Below are 17,142 nucleotides of genomic sequence, written 5' to 3' on the forward strand. Positions count from 1 at the left end.
GCACCCTAATACTTAAAGCTGTTTTTCAAGAGACAGCCTGGTTTGGTAGTGAGGGTCCTGGGCTGCAAGTCAGGACTCCTGGGCTCTGTTCCTGGGTCTGCCACTGACCTGCTGTTTGGGCAAGTCCCTTCCTTTCTTGGTGCCTTGATTCCCCTTTCATCCTTTGTCACCTCAGACAGCACAACGGGGCCCCGATCTCAGAGTGGGCCTCTAGGTGCTACTACTGTAGCACTGGTCCATTGAGGCAGGACCAAGTAAAACCAGAGCATCCCTGACACCTGTTTGTCCAAACCATTCTCAAAAACCTCCCATCACAGTGATTCAAGAGCTTACCTGCCCTTAGAGTTAGAAAGTTTTGCCTCATATCTAACCAAATCTCCCTTGCTGCAGATTAAGCCCATTACTTCTTGTCCTCCTCCCCATCCTCTTTATAACAGCCCTTAATATATTTGAAGACTGTTACCCGGTCCCCCCTCTGTCTTCTTCTCTCAAGCCTAAACATATCCAGGTTTTTAACCTTTCTGCATAGGTCAGGTTTTCTAAACCGTTTATCATTGTTGTTGCTCTGCTCTGGACTCTTTCCAATTTGTTCACCTCTTTCGTAAAGCCCGGCACCCAGAATTGGACACAGCTGAGGCAAGAGCAGAGTGAGACAGTTACCTGTTGTGTCTTACATGCGGCATTCCCATTAATACACCCCAGAATATTAGCCTTTTTCACAGCTGCATCCCATTGTTGAATCACATTCAAGTTGTGATCCACTGTAACCCAGGATCCTTTCCAGCAGTTCCGCTGTCCAGCCAGTCATTCCCCATTTTATAGTTCTGTGTTCGATTTTTTTTCTTCCTGAGCATAAAACTTTGCACTTGTCTTATTGAATTTCATCTTGTTGATTTCAGCCCAGTTCTCCAATTTATCAAGGTTATTTTGAATTCTAATCCTGTCCTCCAAAGTGCTCGCAACCCCCACAGCTTGGTGTGTCATCCACAAGTTTTATAAGTAAACTCTCTATTCCATTATGCAAGTTATTAGTGAAAATAATGAACAGTGCCAGACCCAAGACAGGCAGACCCCTGCGGGACCCCACTAAATGCATCCCCCCAGTTTAACAGTGAACCATAGCTAACTAGTCTTTGAGTTCAGGTTTTCATCCAGTTTTACAGTAATTCCATCTAGACTCCATTTCCCTAGTTTGCTTTTGAGAATAGCATGTGGGACTGGGTCAAAAGCTTTACTGAAATCAAGATAAATCCCATCTTCTGCTTCCCCCTAGCCACTAGGCCAGTAACCTTGTCAGGGAAGGAAATTAGGTTGGTTTGGCACGATTTGTTCTTGACAAATCCATGCTGGCTATTTCTTAATCTTCTAGGTGCTTACAAATTGATTTTTTTACTAATTTGTTCGAATATCTTTCCAGGTATCAAAATTAGCCCGACTGGTCTGTAACTCCCTGCGTCCTCTTTGGTCCCTTTTTTTCAAAATAGGGACTTCATTTACCCTTCCCCAGTTCTCTGTGAGCTGACCAGTCCTCCATCAGTTCTCAAAGATAATTGCTAACGGTTCCAAGATTGCTTTCACTTAGTTCCTTAAGCATCCAAGGGTGAATTTCATCAGGCCCTGCTGACTTGAAGACATCGAACTTCGCTAAATATTTTTTAACCTGTTCTTTCCCTATTTTGGCCTGTGTTCCTTCCCCCTTGTTGTTAATATTAGTTGTGTTGAGTATCTGGTCACCAGGAATGTTTTTAATGATGAAGCAAACAATAACTGTCTTATGGCCCCGATTTTGATTGGTGCCTCTGGGTGTTTCTGTAACCCATATGGTGGTAATCACAGGCTGCCCTGCTGTGCCAGTTCCTTGCTTTTGGTGGTCCCCCACCACCCTAACTCTTCTCTCTCTCCTTGCAGATCTCAGATCAGACCCGCAGCCTCCACCTCTCTGTCAGCTCCAGCCAGGGGAGCTCCAGTTCTTAAGGTGGCAGGACCGATGCCACAAACCACATGATAATCTGTGTATTTTAGCCGGAGACACCGCAAGGTGCTGTAATGCTGCTGCCACCGCCGCCGTCAGTGGAACATTCCCCTCGCTGAGGCTGTGCTCTGCAACTGGGGAATTTGTCCATCCTGTATTGAAATACATAAATGTTGGTACCAAAATATCTCCACCTGATCTCCCCTATCTCTCTGCCCCCCATGCATCACCCAAAAAACCTTTGCCCCGGGACATACCACTTACTGTCTCTGAGACACCCCTGTAGAGAGAGGAAGCTGCAATCTGCTAAGTGTTAAAAGAAGTGAAGAAAGATCCCCCTCACACATGCATGCTTTCACCAGGGAGAATAGCGCCTCCTTGCTGCATTCCGTTCTTTGCCTCTGGATAGCGCAGTGGGATGATGCCCCAAGTGGTGAAAAGCCTGAAAGGAAGCAGGTGAAGGTGCACCCTAACTTACCTGGGGAGTCGGAGCTGCATCGCCTGAAGAGCACATCCTGCTGGCCATGGGTGGTACTATCACAGTACCTGGAACCACTAGAGCAGAAAGCATCAAAGATCGTGGTGGGGGTGTTGCTTCTCCCAGAAATCCCCAAATCCTAGCAGCCATCTGAATCAGGGACGGATTCTGCTTTTTTTTTTTTTTTACTGCTGTTTAACAGAAATTAGTCCAGCTTGGGCCAGATTCGGATCTCAATTATCACCTGTATTGATCCATTGGCGTAAATCTGGTTTCACAGGGCTCTATCTGGATCGTCTTGTGCCACTGTATATCCAGGGTTCTTTTTGAACTACTCAGGGATTGGGTTGCTTTGCTGAATGGTCACGACATTGTTTAATCCTGGTTGTATTTCCTTCAGTGTTTCCTTAAACCTTTCATAGTCCTGCAAGAACCAAGAGATGCTGAAACCAAAGATTATCTATTTCCATTCAAAGGAAGGGGAGAGAATCCTTCCAGGAATTCAAATTCTGGGGGACCCTTATTTAAAGGTACAGGGTGGGTCAAAGACCGGATTTATTTAGGAAGCAAATGTGTAAATAATTGGACACCTGCACCATTAAATGCTGTGCAAAGATTTGCAGTCTGCTCTGTTCTATACAGCAAGGGAGGATGTGCTGAAGAGGGACAGAGGCAACTGATACTCTAAGGATCCTGGCTTGTGGGTGCATTTAAGGGGGGTGTGATATTAAGGCACAGGTTTTTAATAGTGAGGGTGATTAAGCTTTGGAACAGTTGTCCAAGAATTGTGGACTGATTTTCCATTGCTGGATGTTTTTACACCAAACAGGAATTAATTCTGGGAACATCAGACAGGAGGCCAGATGAGATGACATTAGTGGGTTCTTCTAGCTTTCAACGCTGAGATGATGGCATTAAAACTTGCTTGTGCCTCAGCTGTATTAGTGCAAGATTTGGCTCAATGGTGTTATGAACAGATGAAAAACCCATGGCCCCTTGTTGTCAGTTATGTGTTTGCTGCCCTTGCAGAAGGCAAATGTGGGTTCCCGGTGTCCGTTGCAGGGCGTGTGCCTGGCCTTCTGCATAAAACAGAGCAGGCCCAGGGCTGCTGTAAGAGACCCTGTGCTTGCCAGCAGGTGTGATGGGATTTTGTTTTAAATAGGTTACCCAAGTGCAAGTTCCAGCAAAGAGGGCTGTGGTACCTGAGTGGGAAAGCAGCCTGGAAACCACCAGTGGGTGCCTGGCTGGCAGTGACCAGAGAGGGGGGAGGCCACTGTGGAAAATATAGTGACCAGAAGCGAGTTGGAAAAATTCCCCCTCTGCTGGGGTGGGGGGACGATCAGTGTGGAGCGCTCAGCTACCTCCTCGGTGCAGGGGTTAGTTTGAGGCCAGGCCATGGGGAGACACCCCCTAGTGGCGCTTCTGACCCTAAGGCCCATGGCTCGAAAAAGCTGTCCGGTGCATGCGCCCTAGGAACAAGCAGGCGGAAGCCGAGCAAGCGCCTTTTAACCATAACAAGCGTCTCCTATTGGTCATGGCTGTAGCCAATGGGGAGGCAGGAGCTGGGTACAAACCTGGAAGTAGCCTCCGTGTGAGTGAGAGGTGGCTGCGCAGTATCCGGAGCAAAGAGGTGAGTGAGCTGGAGCAGCGGGTAGGTCTGAGCGCACCGGAGCCGCCACTGCGGAGTCCCGAGCCCGCCTCCAATGCCTTCGCCTTTCTCCCCTCCTGGCTGGGGCCCTCTGAGAGACTAGACTTGGTGTGTCTCTTTCTCACTTGCTCTGCTAAGAGAGTAGCCTCGCTGTGTCTCTCACTCTTAGAGACTCTCTCTCTCTGTTACTCTCTAATCTAGTCTAATAGTATGACTGCTCAGAGCTCCAGTATGAAACTGCAGAAAAACCTGAGAGTCTCTGGATTAAGTTTAGAAGTGTGAGCAACACGGGTGATGTCGTGGTGGGAGTCTGCTATAGACCACCGAACCAGGGGGATGAGCTGGGCGAGGCTTTCTTCCGGCAACTAACAGAAGTTACTAGATCGCAGGCCCTGGTTCTCATGGGAGACCTTAATCACCCTGATATCTGCTGGGAGAGCAATACAGCAGTGCACAGACAATCCAAGAAGTTTTTGGAAAGTGTAGGGGACAATTTCCTGGTGCAAGTGCTGGAGGAACCAACTAGGGGCAGAGCTCTTCTTGACCTGCTGCTCACAAACAGGGAAGAATTAGTAGGGGAAGCAAAAGTGGATGGGAACCTGGGAGGCAGTGACCATGAGGTCGAGTTCAGGATTCTGACACAAGGAAGAAAGGAGAGCAGCAGAATACGACCCTGGACTTCAGAAAAGCAGACATTGACTCCCTCAGGGAACTGATGCGCAGGATCCCCTGGGAGAATAACATGAGGGGCAAAGGAGTCCAGGAGAGCTGGCTGTATTTTAAAGAATCTTTATTGAGGTGGCAGGAACAAACCATCCCGATGTGTAGAAAGAATAGTAAATATGGCAGGCAACCAGCTTGGCTTAACAGTGAAATCCTTGCTGATCTTACAAGAAGTGGAAGTTAGGACAAATGACCAGGGAGGAGTATAAAAATATCGCTCAGGCATGCAGGAGTGAAATCAGAAAGGCCAAATCACACTTGGAGTTGCAGCTAGCAAGAGATGTTAAGAATAACAAGAAGGGTTTCTTCAGGTATGTTAGCAACAAGAAGAAAGTCAAGGAAAGTGTGGGCCCCTTACTGAATGAGGGAGGCAGCCTAGTGACAGAGGATGTGGAAAAAGCTAATGTACTCAGTGCTTTTTTTGCCTCTGTCTTCACGAACAAGGTCAGCTCCCAGACTGCTGCACTGGGCAGCACAGCATGGGAAGGAGGTGATCAGCCCTCTGTGGAGAAAGAAATGGTTCGGGACTATTTAGAAAAGCTGGATGAGCACAAGTCCATGGGGCCGGATGCACTGCATCCGAGGGTGCTAAAGGAGTTGGCGGATGTGATTGCAGAGCCATTGGCCATTATCTTTGCAAAATCATGGTGATCGGGGGAAGTCCCGGATGACTGGAAAAAGGCTAATGTAGTGCCCATCTTTAAAAAAGGGAAGGAGGAGGATCCAGGGAACTACAGGCCAGTCAGCCTCACCTCAGTCCCTGGAAAAATCATGGAGCAGGTCCTCAAGGAATCCATTCTGAAGCACTTAGAGGAGAGGAAAGTGATCAGAAACAGTCAGCATGGATTCACCAAGGGCAAGTCATGCCTGACTAACCTAATTGCCTTCTATGAGGAGATAACTCGGTCTGTGGATGAGGGGAAACCAGTGGATGTGTTATTCCTTGACTTTAGCAAAGCTTTTGATACGGTCTCCCACAGTATTCTTGCTGGCAAGTTAAAGAAGTATGGGCTGGATGAATGGACTATAAGGTGGATAGAAAGCTGGCTAGATCGTCGGGCTCAACGGGTAGTGATCAATGGCTCCATGTCTAGTTGGCAGCCAATATCAAGCGGAGCGCCCCAAGGGTCAGTCCTGGGGCCGGTTTTGTTCAATATCTTCATTAATGATCTGGAGGATGGCGTGGACTGCACTCTCAGCAAGTTTGCAGATGACACTAAACTGGGAGGAGTGGTAGATATCCTGGAGGGTAGGAATAGGATACAGAGGGACCTAGACAAATTAGAGGATTGAGCCAAAAGAAACTTGATGAGGTTCAAAAAGGAAAGTGCAGAGTCCTGCACTTAGGACGGAAGAATCCCATGCACTGCAACAGACTAGGGACCGAATGGCTAGGCAGCAGTTCTGCAGAAAAGGACCTAGGGGTTACAGTGAACGAGCTGTGTCAACAGTGTGCCCTTGTTGCCAGCAGATCGAGGGATGTGATCATTCCCCTCTATTCGACATTGGTGAGGCCTCAGCTGGAGTACTGTGTCCAGTTTTGGGCCCCACACTACAAGAAGGATGTGGAAAAATTGGAAAGAGTCCAGCAGAGGGCAACAAAAATGATTAGGGGGCTGGAGCCCATGACTTATGAGGAGAGGCTGAGGGAACTGGGATGGTTTAGTCTGCAGAAGAGAAGGAGGGGGATTTGATAGCTGCTTTCAACTACCTGAAAGGGGGTTCCAAAGAGGATGGATCTAGACTGTTCTCAGTGATACCAGATGACAGAACAAGGAGTAATGGTCTCAAGTTGCAGTGGGGGAGGTTTAGGTTGGATATTAGGAAAAACTTTTTCACTAGGAGGGTGGTGAAGCACTGGAATGGATTACCTAGGGAGGTGGTGGAATCTCCTTCCTTAGAGGTTTTTAAGGTCAGGCTTGACAAAGCCCTGGCTGGGATGATTTAGTTGGGAATTGGTCCTGCTTTGTGCAGGGGGTTGGACTAGATGACCTCCTGAGGTCCCTTCCAACCCTGTTATTCTATGAATCTCTTTCTGGCTTCCTATCGCTAAGAGCGTAGCCTCAGTGTGTGTGTGTCTCTGTCGCTAAGAGACTGTGTGTCTCTTTCTAACTGGCTTTTTTGTCTAAGAGTGTAGACTGTGTCTCTTTCTGGCTGGCTGTGGCTAAGCGGGTAGACTCTGTGTGTGTCTTTTTCTGGCTGTTGCTAAGAGAAGTAGACACTGTGCATGTATGTCTCTCTAAGAGCATAGCCTTGCTCCGTCTCACCGTGTCTCTTTCTGGATGGCTGGCACTAAGCATAGCTTCTCTGTGTCTTTGTGGCTTGCTGTGCCTACGTGAGTAGACTCTGTCTCTCTCACGCTTACACTTAGCCCTGGTCTACATTATGAGTTTAGGTCGAATTTAGCAGCGTTAGATCGATTTAACCCTGCACCTGTCCACACGGCAAAGCCATTTTGTCGACTTAAAGGGCTCTTAAAATCAATTTCTGTACTCCTCCCCGATGAGAGGATTAGCGCTGAAATCGACCTTGCTGGGTCGAATTTGGGGTAGTGTGGACGCAATTTGACAGTATTGGCCTCTGGGAGCTATCCCAGAGTGCTCCATTGTCACTGCTCTGCACAGCACTCTCAACTCAGATGTACTGGCCAGGTAGACAGGAAAAGCCCTGCAAACTTTTGAATTTAATTTCCTGTTTGAATCGCAAAAGAGCTCCAGCATGGACTGAATGGGAGGTACTGGCTCTTATCGCTATATGGGGAAAGGAATCCATGCTATCAGAACTCCACTCCACCCCAGAGGACTGCCCAAGCAACAGAATAAGGCATTCAATAAGTTTTGAAGTGCAGTGTGGCCTTGTCCTTCCCTCTTCCCCCACCCCCTCCCAGACTACCTTGGCAGTTATCCCCCTATTTGTGTGACGAATTAATAAAGAATGCATGAATTTGAAACAACAATTGCCTCTGCAAGTGGAGGAGAGGGGAAGGGAGGGAGGGCAGGGCGGTTGGCACTGTCTGCTGCTGCGTAGCAATGCAGTATCGCATCTGCCAGCAGCACCCAGGAGATGTACGGTGACGGTGAGCTGAGCAGGTTCCATGCTTACTGTGGTATGTCATCTGCATGGGTAACCCAGAAAAAAAGGCGAGAAATGATTGTCTGCCATTGCTTTCATGGAGGGAGGGAGGTGGGAGCCTGACGACATGTACCCAGAACCATCCATGACAATGTTTTTGCTGCATTGGGAGCTCAACTCAGAATTCCAATGAGCAGTGGGAACTGTGGGACAGCTACCCACAGTGCAATGCTCTGAAAGTTGATGCTAGCCTCAGTACTGTGGATGCACGCTGCCGACTTAATGTGCTTAGTTGGGAGACACACAATCGCCTTCTATAAAATTGACCTAATTTGGTAGTGTAGACATACCCTTAGAAAGCATCTGTGTCTTTCTAGCTTGCGGTCTCTTAGGGCATGTCTACACGACAAAATTATTGACTCATGGAGCGATGCACTTTGGGTAGCTATCCTGCAATCGCCGCTGCCCACTGGAATTCTGGATTAAGCTCCTGCTGCGGCTGGTTGATACAGTGGAATGCCCATTCTGGGCCCAGCAAACATGCACAGACAGGTGGGACCACATAGTGTAGCAGGTATGGGATGATTCCCACCCAATGGCTCTGAAACATTCGCATGTGTAAGGCCACTTTCCTGGAACTTTGTCAGTTGCTCTCCCCTGCCCTGAAGCACAAGACTAGCAAGATGAGAGCTGCCCTGACAGCTGTGAAGCAATGATCCACTGACCTTCTGCTAACAAGGGTAGTGACTCTGGGAAATGTGGATGGCTTTGCTGCAATGGGGTAATAGAATGCATATCCATTGGCACCATTACCCTGGGGGATTTTGAAATGCCAATAGCAACAGAGAGTCCTGTGGCACCTTTAAGACTAACAGATGTATTGGAGCATAAGCTTTCGTGGGTGAATACCCAACATGCATCTGATGAAGTGGGTGTTCACCCACAAAAGCTTATGTTCCAATACATCTGTTAGTCTTAAAGATGCCACAGGACTCTGTTGCTTTTTACAGATCCAGACTAACACGGCTACCCCTCTGATACGAAATGCCAATAGTTATCCTTAGGGATCCAGCCTACCCCTTGCTCCTATGGCTGATGAAGCCATACACGGGCAGCCTGGACAGTAGGAATGGTGGTAGAATGGACATTTTTAGACCTCAGCACAACCAATAGTCCCATTGTTATTGCTGCTTGCTCCATATTATCTATATCTGTGAGATGCTACGGTGTGAGAGTTGTGTGTATTTCTCTTTGATGCAAAACTGCCTTTGTTGAATATTCTTTTGAATCCATGCATTCTTTATTTATTTAAAAAAAAAAAAAGGGAGATCACAGACAAGGTACCCTGGGTGGGAAGGACAAGGCCACATTGCTTATTGTAGCCACACTACAAATCAAAGATGTTTAAATGACAGCCTTTCTGTTGCTTGGGCCATCCTCTGGAGTGGCTGGGTCCTGATCATGCTCACTTAATGCTTTCCTGGCCTCTGTCTGCCTCCATGCATTCAGCTGTGCCCGAAGAGAAGATAGGGAAAGCATAGAAACATTTGCATCTGGCGGGGGGGACAAAAAAGGAGAGTAAGATTTAAAATGATACATTTCTGAGAACAAAAAAGAGACTTTCACAGCGAATCAAGCAATTCACAGCAGACAGCACATGTGCTTTAGGTAGAAAGTCATTTTGCCTTGTATATTGAGCACGTGCCAGTATGGTGACATCACACACAGCTGGGCAACAGAATTCGCTTTCCAGGCAGTCACGGTAATCCAAAGGGTATGCAGGGTTGGCTTAGTAACACATGGGGGAATGGTTTTGAATGATATCACTCTCCTGAGGCTAACAAAGACTGAATGTTGCTTGAAGGCGACCAAAACCCAGGACCATTCGCTACCATGCTTTGTGCTGCAATGATTCCAGACTACTGGCTTGGCGTGGTTAAGTGTCCTACCCTACCATGGAGGAGGAAATACAGCAGCCCTCCCCAGAACCTTCTGCAAAGGCTTTCAGAGTACCTCCAGGAGAATTCCTGCTCCATCCCCAGACACGTTAAAACAGACTTTTCCAGTAACTGTACGGCTGCTAATGCAGCCCAATTCTTCAGGGCAAATCAAACAGTAAACAAAATTGCTTTTACCCCCTGTAGTTTACAAACGTGCACTCACCAGAGGTGCCTTCTCCAGCTTCAGTGTCCCGGAAACCACCTTGGGAGGGTATTGGCTCCAGGGTGATGAAACGGCCTGGCTCCCAGGGAGAACGGATTCTCCTCCTCTTCCTCATCCACAAAATCCTCCTCTGTGTTGCGTGAGACTCCCCCCCTTGCTGGTGTCCACAGACAGTGGTGGGGTAGTGGTAGGGCCCCCCGAGAAAGGCATGCAGCTGATCTTAGAAGCAGCATGTATGGGGCTCTGACCTTCTGTTGTGTGTCCCTGGTGTAGCCTCTCTCCACCATGCCCTGTGCGATTTTGGCATATATATTAGCATTTCTTCTTTTTGATCGGAGTTCGGCCTGCACAGTCCTGTTCAGTCCATGCTGGAGCTTGTTTGCAATTCTGGGGGGACTGCATGGGCACCTGTGCTGCTGAGCTCACCACGCTGACCAAACAGGAAAGGAAATCCAAATTTCCCAGGGCTTTTCCTGTGTACCTGGCTAGTGCATCGGAGTTGAAAGTGCTGTCCAGAGCGGTCACATTGGAGCACTCTGGGATAGCTCCCGGAGGCCAATTCTGTTGAATTGCGTCTGCATGCACTACCCCAAATTCGACCCAGCAAGATCAATTTTAGCGCTATTCCCCTTGCTGGGGAGGAGTACAGCAGTCGATTTTAAGAGCCCTTTAGGTCGACGGAACGGGGTTGGTTGTGTAGACTCATTAAAATCGCCCTAACCTCTTAGTGTAGACCGACCAGGGCTCAGAGAGAGAGTCATACAGAGAGGCTATTTAGACAGACACTATCACTAAGAGCATAGCCTCTCTCTGTCTCACACTGTTTCTGGCTGTCATCTCAGAGCAAAGACTCTGTGTGTCTATCTCACTCAGACTCTCTGTGTCTCTTTCTGGCTAGCTAAGTGAGTAGCGTGTGTGTGTGTGTGTGTGTGTGTGTGTGTGTGTGTGTGTGTGTGTGTGTGTGTGTGTGTGTGTGTGTGTGTGTGTGTGTGTGTGTGTGTGTGTGTGTGTGTGTGTCTCTCTCTCTCTCTCTCTCTTTCTGGCTGGCTGCAGCTAAGAGCGTAGCCTCTGTGTATGTGTCTCTGTCTCTTTCTGGCTGACTGGCTGTCTAAGAGCGTAGACTGTGTGTGTCTGTCTCACTCTTACTCTTAGCAACAGAGAGAGTCTAAGAGCGTAGACTCTCTCTCTCTCTCTCTTAGGGGCTGTGTCTTGCTGTGGCTAAGAGCATAGACTGTATGTGTGTCTGTCTCACTGTTACTCTTAGACTCGCTCTATCGCTAAGAGCGTAGCCTGTGTGTGTTTGTCTCTTTCTGGCTGGTTGTGGCTAAGACAGTAGACTGTGTGTGTGTGTGTGTGTGTGTGTGTGTCTTTCTCACATTTAGTTCCTGTCTAAGAGACTAGACTCTCTCTCTCTCTGTCTCTCTTTCTGGCTGTCACTAAGAGAACTAAACACTGTGTGTATATCTCTCTCTATCGCTAAGAGCGTAGACTATGTGTGTCTCTCTTTCTGTCTTGCTGTTGCTAACTGTCTCTCTCTAAGAGACTAGTCTGTAAAGTGTCTCTGATTTAAACACAGATCATTTAAAATTAATTTATTCCTACACCCTTTATATACAAAAAAGATTGCAGCACATACAGGAAAAATGTAAATAGCCACACAATCACAGGCCCCCGTCTGCTTTTTACTGAGAAGCTGTACAGAATAAATACAGTAGAACCACAAGTTTGTGCATCTCTCTGCATGCAAGTGTACCTGGTTGGGGGGGAGGAGGGGGGTCCTTATTGCTGATGTATGTATAAACTAAAATTCTAAGAGCATATGTACAAGCTATAGCTAAAGTTTCCACTGCTCTGTTGACTGTCAGTCCAGCTTCCTGGCGCCCAGTTTCATAGGTCCCTTTGCCACCTTCTTGTCCGCCCGTTTAGCTTCCATCTCCTTCTTCCGCTCCTCTCGCTTCTTGCGTGCTAATTCTGCCCTGCTGAGCCCTAGGAAGACACAAGAATTCCCAGCTAGTAGGAATGGCTGGATGGAACAATCATGTGCAACTTTGCTGCTTCAGCAACTCACCCTGGTCAGAGTCCACAGATTCCCAGTTTTCCTCTGTACCCCAGTCACCAATTGCATCCATGCGTCTCTGACAATTGAAGTTAGACACAGAATTAGAATTCAGGGGAGTCCTTCACAGTTATGCACTATACTGGTGGGAGCACTCAGTGCACATTTATCTTTCCACACAGGAAGAGAAGTGAAGTAGCTAAGCCCTAAACTGAGTGGGTATCCCAGCCTGCCTTCCCCTGGAGCTTCAGTTAAACAGGGGGGGTGGGGGTGGGGGGAGTAATAACACTAGCCATTTCCAGGCCTTTGAGGGGTTTGTACACCACTCCTTTCTCCCCCCCCCCCCAAAAAAAAAAAAAAACAAAAACCAATGTTACCAAGGTAGTCAGTAGTAGAGCTGGGAATTGACACACACACACCCCATCCGTGATCATGAGACATGGAGAAACTTACCTGGGTCTCTGTTGTTGACTTCTGAGTAGGGATTATGGAGAAGAAAGGATCTGGTTTCTCTATACTCGATGAGCTGTCCCAGTCATATTCGCTGGCCAGTTTGGTCCCTTCTGGCTGGGCTAAGGGAGCTTGCTGTGAGGGAGTCAGTTTCTGTGCTGTCCGGGAATCAAAATCCTCCTCCCAGCTGTCCTCTGCCACGGAGCTTTGTCCCTGAGCACCCCACTTCTTGTGACTCCAAGTGGATCCAACCTCCCAACCAGAGCTGGTCCAGTCTGATTCCTGTTTCTTGGAGGAGCTGCTGGTCTGTTAATGATTGGGGGGGGGGGGGGGGGATTGATCAGAACAACCGAAAGAGGACAAATGAGCTACGAGACAGGAACTGAAGGGGCTTCTGGACTAGTCATATCCTACCTGCAAGATTTAGAAGAGGTGACTTTGAGTGCCCAGGCTCGACAGATAAAGACCAGGAATGGGAAAAGACTTCCCGCCACCCTAGCTGTTAGACCACACTGTCTTTCATACTAGTAGGCACTTGAACAATGGTTATTCCCATCTGAGGGCCATATGGTGACTAAGGCGAGAAAGGCTGACAAACTTAATTTAAAGACCACGATCAAATCCTCTTTTAACCTTCTCTGGGATAAACTAAACAGGCTGAGCTTCTCAAGTCTCTCCCTATAAGGTGGATTTTCCAGACCCAGAATCATTCTTATAGCTCTCTGCTGACCTTTTCCAATTTGACATCCTTTTTGAAGTGTGGACACCAGAACCAGACACAGTATCCAGTAATGGTGTCACCACTACCATAGACAGAGGAAATGCCCTCTTCCTTTACTCCTACTCGATATTCCCCTGCTTATACGTCCAAGTTTGTTTGTGCCCTTTCTGCTCTAGCATTGCCCTGGAGCGCTTGGTTATTTATCATGATGTCCAAGTTCTTTTTGGTGTCACTGTAGTCTAGGATACAGTTCCCTTGCCCCATTACAGTGATCTACATTCTTTGTTCCTAGATGTAATGATCCTTAGTTCTTATACAGCACTTTTTATCAGTAGATTTCAAAGCATTTAACAAAGGATGTCATTATCCCCATTTCCCAGATGAGGAAACTGAGGCACAGAGATTTGCCCAAGGTCAGCGAGCAGGCTGTGGCAGATCCAGGAATAGAACCAAGGACTCCTAAGTCCCAGTTTAATACCCTATCCACTAGGTCACACTATTGCCCCTACAACCTTCCCAGTTGGTATTAGCTTGAGGGTTACTTGCTCCCTCCCAGAGATCATGGAGACCAAATGAACCAGAAAGGAATACCTGCACTTAAGACAGCATATGGTGCGGCATCAGAGTGATAGCACGTGCAGAAAGTCACCTACCATCCTGGCCTCAGGCTTCTTCAACACCAAGGCTGGTTCTGACCACTCCGGGGTGTTCCAGTCATCCGGGCTCACCTGCCCTTTGGCTTGCTCGGCCTCTTGCTACAAGCAAAAGCACAGAAAATGAGGCACAGCACACAAGGAAGCAGAATCTCAAACCAGGCAGCAATAGAGCCTGCAGCTAATTTGGCATAAGTCACTGGATGGCGCTGTGGTGCATACTCTTGGGCATACGAGCAGTGGCCAGTCTTGGAAAACATGCAAAGCTGTTGTTAACTTGGTGATGCATTCATGTATTCTTTTCAGGGGAGCTATTGCAAGCAGCACAAGGGTATTTGCTGCCTACCCTTAATCTTTTTAACTACATCAGGTTCTTGGGGCAGAATTGCTTCTGGGGAACTGGGCATGAGGCACTGGCATCTGGGCTGAAAAATCTGAAACAGGATTGCCCTGCATGCTGTTTGTGACCACCTCTGTCCCAGGACTGTGCATGCAGTGTAAATAAACAAGTTACACTAAAAAATTGCCCCCCCCTACTAATTTCCCCACCAGACTATAAGCTCCCAAATCTGCTCAAACTCAGCAGAGAGGTCACAAGTCCTTACTCCAATCACTGAGGCAGCCCATCTGTCATCCTCAAACAAACTCTATTGCAGACATAAGTGTGTTGCTCACCTCCAGGCTTCCCCAGTCATCATCGTCCCATCTATCTGTGGAGTTCTCTTCTTCCTCAGTCACATCCCCCTCCAGATCCCACTGGCTGGATGGAACAGGAGCTGCTGGCAACGTCACCGGGGAAGGGATGTGGCTGGCTCCTTGAAGACAAAAGCCCACAGTATTAGAAAGTGTCCTTTCTCTGATAGTGGCCAGCACTGAGCACTTCAGAGGAACTGTGCCCAAGTTTCTCCTAACTCCTATTACAGCTAGGGCTTGTCAACACAGGGACTGCTATGGCTATACTGGTCAATTTCCCTAGGGAATCCCTTCCAAATCCCTTGTTCATTTCATATTTTTATGTTGAAAGATGCTAATTGCTGCCATCACCTGAATCTCGGATCCAAAAACAATCACAGCCAGAGTTACAGCCAATGGGTGCACCAAACAGACTCAACGGAAAGAGCAATTAAGCAACTTTGTGTAGTAGAGACAGCTACAAAGAATGGAGGGACTGACCAATGCATGTGGCAGATCAGAGCCAAGACTGCAGGGACTAGGAGATCAGTTGCAGCCTGTGTGTGTTGGCGGCAGGAAGCCTAGGGAAGCACTGAGTATTTGAAAGAGGAAGCGAAGGACAGAGCTTCTTGGACACAGAGTGATAGACTGGTATCAGGTTACCTCCGAACCTTCTCTGTTACGCTAAATAGATCGAGCTCCTTGAGTCTAAGTCCCCACCTGGGGAACAGAAATTTGTCAGTGTAACACACAAAGACCTAACAAGATCCAATGGCTGGAAGTGGAAACTAGAAAAATTGAGACAGGATATAAAGCACACATTTTTAATAGGGTGCAGAGAGAATTGAGTTAAATCAGCAAGCAGGAAACTTGGATTTAAATCATCAGTTGTTAATTTTATTTTACATTTGTACTTTTAAATTATTTGCCTAACCAAAAGTTATTTTCACTGGTTGTAATCATTAAAACATACTGATTTGCAACTAAATATTGCCTTTACATTAAATGCGATGCTATTTTTTGCTAACCAGGTGGATGCACTACACCAGACATGGGCAAACTACGGCCTGTGGGCCACATCCAGCCCGCGGGACCATCCTGCCTGGCCCCTGAGCTCCCGGCCGGGGAGCTTACTCCCCAGCCCCTCCCCCGCTGTCCCTCCTCCCCTGCAGCCATGCCGCCGCGCTCTGGCCCGCTGCTCCCACTGGGCAGCATGGGGAGCGCAGCTGGCTCTGGCTGGGTGTCGCAGCTGCGAGCTCCTGCTGCTGGTAAGGGAGCTGGGGGGGCGGTTGGGTAAGGGAGCGGAGGTCTGGGGGGGGGCAGTCAGGGAGGAGGGGGCGGAGGCTCTGGTGGGGCGGTCAGGGGATGGGGAACAGGGAGGGTTGGGAGTGGGAGTCCCAGGGGGCCTGTCAGGGGGTGGGGATGTGGATAGGGGTCGGGAGGGCAGTCAGGGGACAGTGAACAGGGGGGTTGGATAAGGCAGTGGGATCCTGGGAGGGGACAATCAGGGGACAAGGAGCAGGGGGGGTTGGATAGGTTGGGGATTCTGAGGGGGGCAGTCAGGGGCTGGTGAGTGGGAGGGGGCAGATAGGGGGCAGGGGCCAGGCTGTTTGGGGAGGCACAGCCTTCCCTACCCAGCCCTCCACACAGTTGCGCAACCCCAATGTGGCCCTCGGGCCAAAAAGTTTGCCCACCCCTGCACTACACATTTGTTTAAGAAATTATATAGCTTCATATACATTTATTCAGAGTCTTAATTCTTATTTTTTATTATTTTCGAAATGGTGAATAATGCATTTCTTATTTATTAGGCGATTAACTGTGATTTGTGGAATTCAATTAGAAATGAGCAAAACCAGCTTTTTAATTTTTGTATTAGCTAAATAAAACTACTTTCAATGTGCTGGAAAATGAAAGTTTATTAAAAACATATTTTGTATTTAAAACTAATTGATTTATTATTCATCGACTGGGAAAGGAAATACAAGCTTTCCTGCTTTTTCAACTCCCATTCAGTTTATTAACTTCAAATGAACTAGTCATTGAACTGAACTTCTTGAAGAAAATGAAAAGAAGAAGATATTCGCTCTGCACCTCCAGGAGAGGCTATTGCTGTCAAAAGCTGCTCAGTACTTCAACAAACTCTGGCTCCAGGTCCTTAGGTGGTGATTTCCACCAGTTAAGTGGTTTGATTTTCTTTAAAACTTTGGCACCACCTATATACTGCTTAATATTATTTTTTTCATTTAATTTAAATGTTTGACTCTAGTATTTTTAGGCCTCAACACAGTTTATCAAGATTTCAAATTTAATTTTAAGTAGGTTTACTTTTTAATTAATTTAAATGAAAAAATTTGATTTCTTTCATTATTTTAATTAAAATCATTCATTTTTATCCACCATTACAGCGAGGGTAGTACAGCATGTTACCAAGGATTGCAGGGGATTTTCCATCACAGTCAATTTTTAAATCAAGATGGGATGTTTTTCTAAGAGACCTGCTCTGTTTCAAATAAGAATTAACACAAGGAAAT

General features: G+C 47.5%; 2 protein-coding genes across 3 annotated transcripts in view; one reads left to right on the forward strand and one right to left on the reverse strand.

The window, feature by feature from the left end:
* The window catches only part of CDC42BPG (CDC42 binding protein kinase gamma), a 59,486-nt gene extending 57,329 nt beyond the window's left edge, over positions 1-2,157 (forward strand). For both annotated transcript variants that reach the window (XM_054036131.1, XM_054036133.1), the window contains exon 36: positions 1,909-2,157. In XM_054036131.1, the coding sequence (XP_053892106.1) occupies positions 1,909-1,974 (66 nt within the window). In that variant the 3' untranslated portion in view covers positions 1,975-2,157. The remainder of the gene's footprint in view (positions 1-1,908) is intronic.
* Positions 2,158-11,633: 9,476 nt separating this feature from the next.
* Positions 11,634-17,142, reverse strand: part of SCYL1 (SCY1 like pseudokinase 1) — a 28,870-nt gene continuing 23,361 nt past the window's right edge. The window contains exons 14-18 of the mRNA XM_054035134.1: positions 14,612-14,751; positions 13,937-14,038; positions 12,566-12,868; positions 12,125-12,191; positions 11,634-12,042 (exon numbers count right to left, since the gene is read on the reverse strand). Coding sequence (XP_053891109.1) covers positions 11,918-12,042; positions 12,125-12,191; positions 12,566-12,868; positions 13,937-14,038; positions 14,612-14,751 — 737 coding nt within the window. The 3' untranslated portion in view covers positions 11,634-11,917. The remainder of the gene's footprint in view (positions 12,043-12,124; positions 12,192-12,565; positions 12,869-13,936; positions 14,039-14,611; positions 14,752-17,142) is intronic.

The sequence above is a fragment of the Malaclemys terrapin genome, chromosome 7 (genome assembly GCF_027887155.1).
Source record: "Malaclemys terrapin pileata isolate rMalTer1 chromosome 7, rMalTer1.hap1, whole genome shotgun sequence".
Lineage (NCBI taxonomy): Eukaryota > Metazoa > Chordata > Testudines > Emydidae > Malaclemys > Malaclemys terrapin.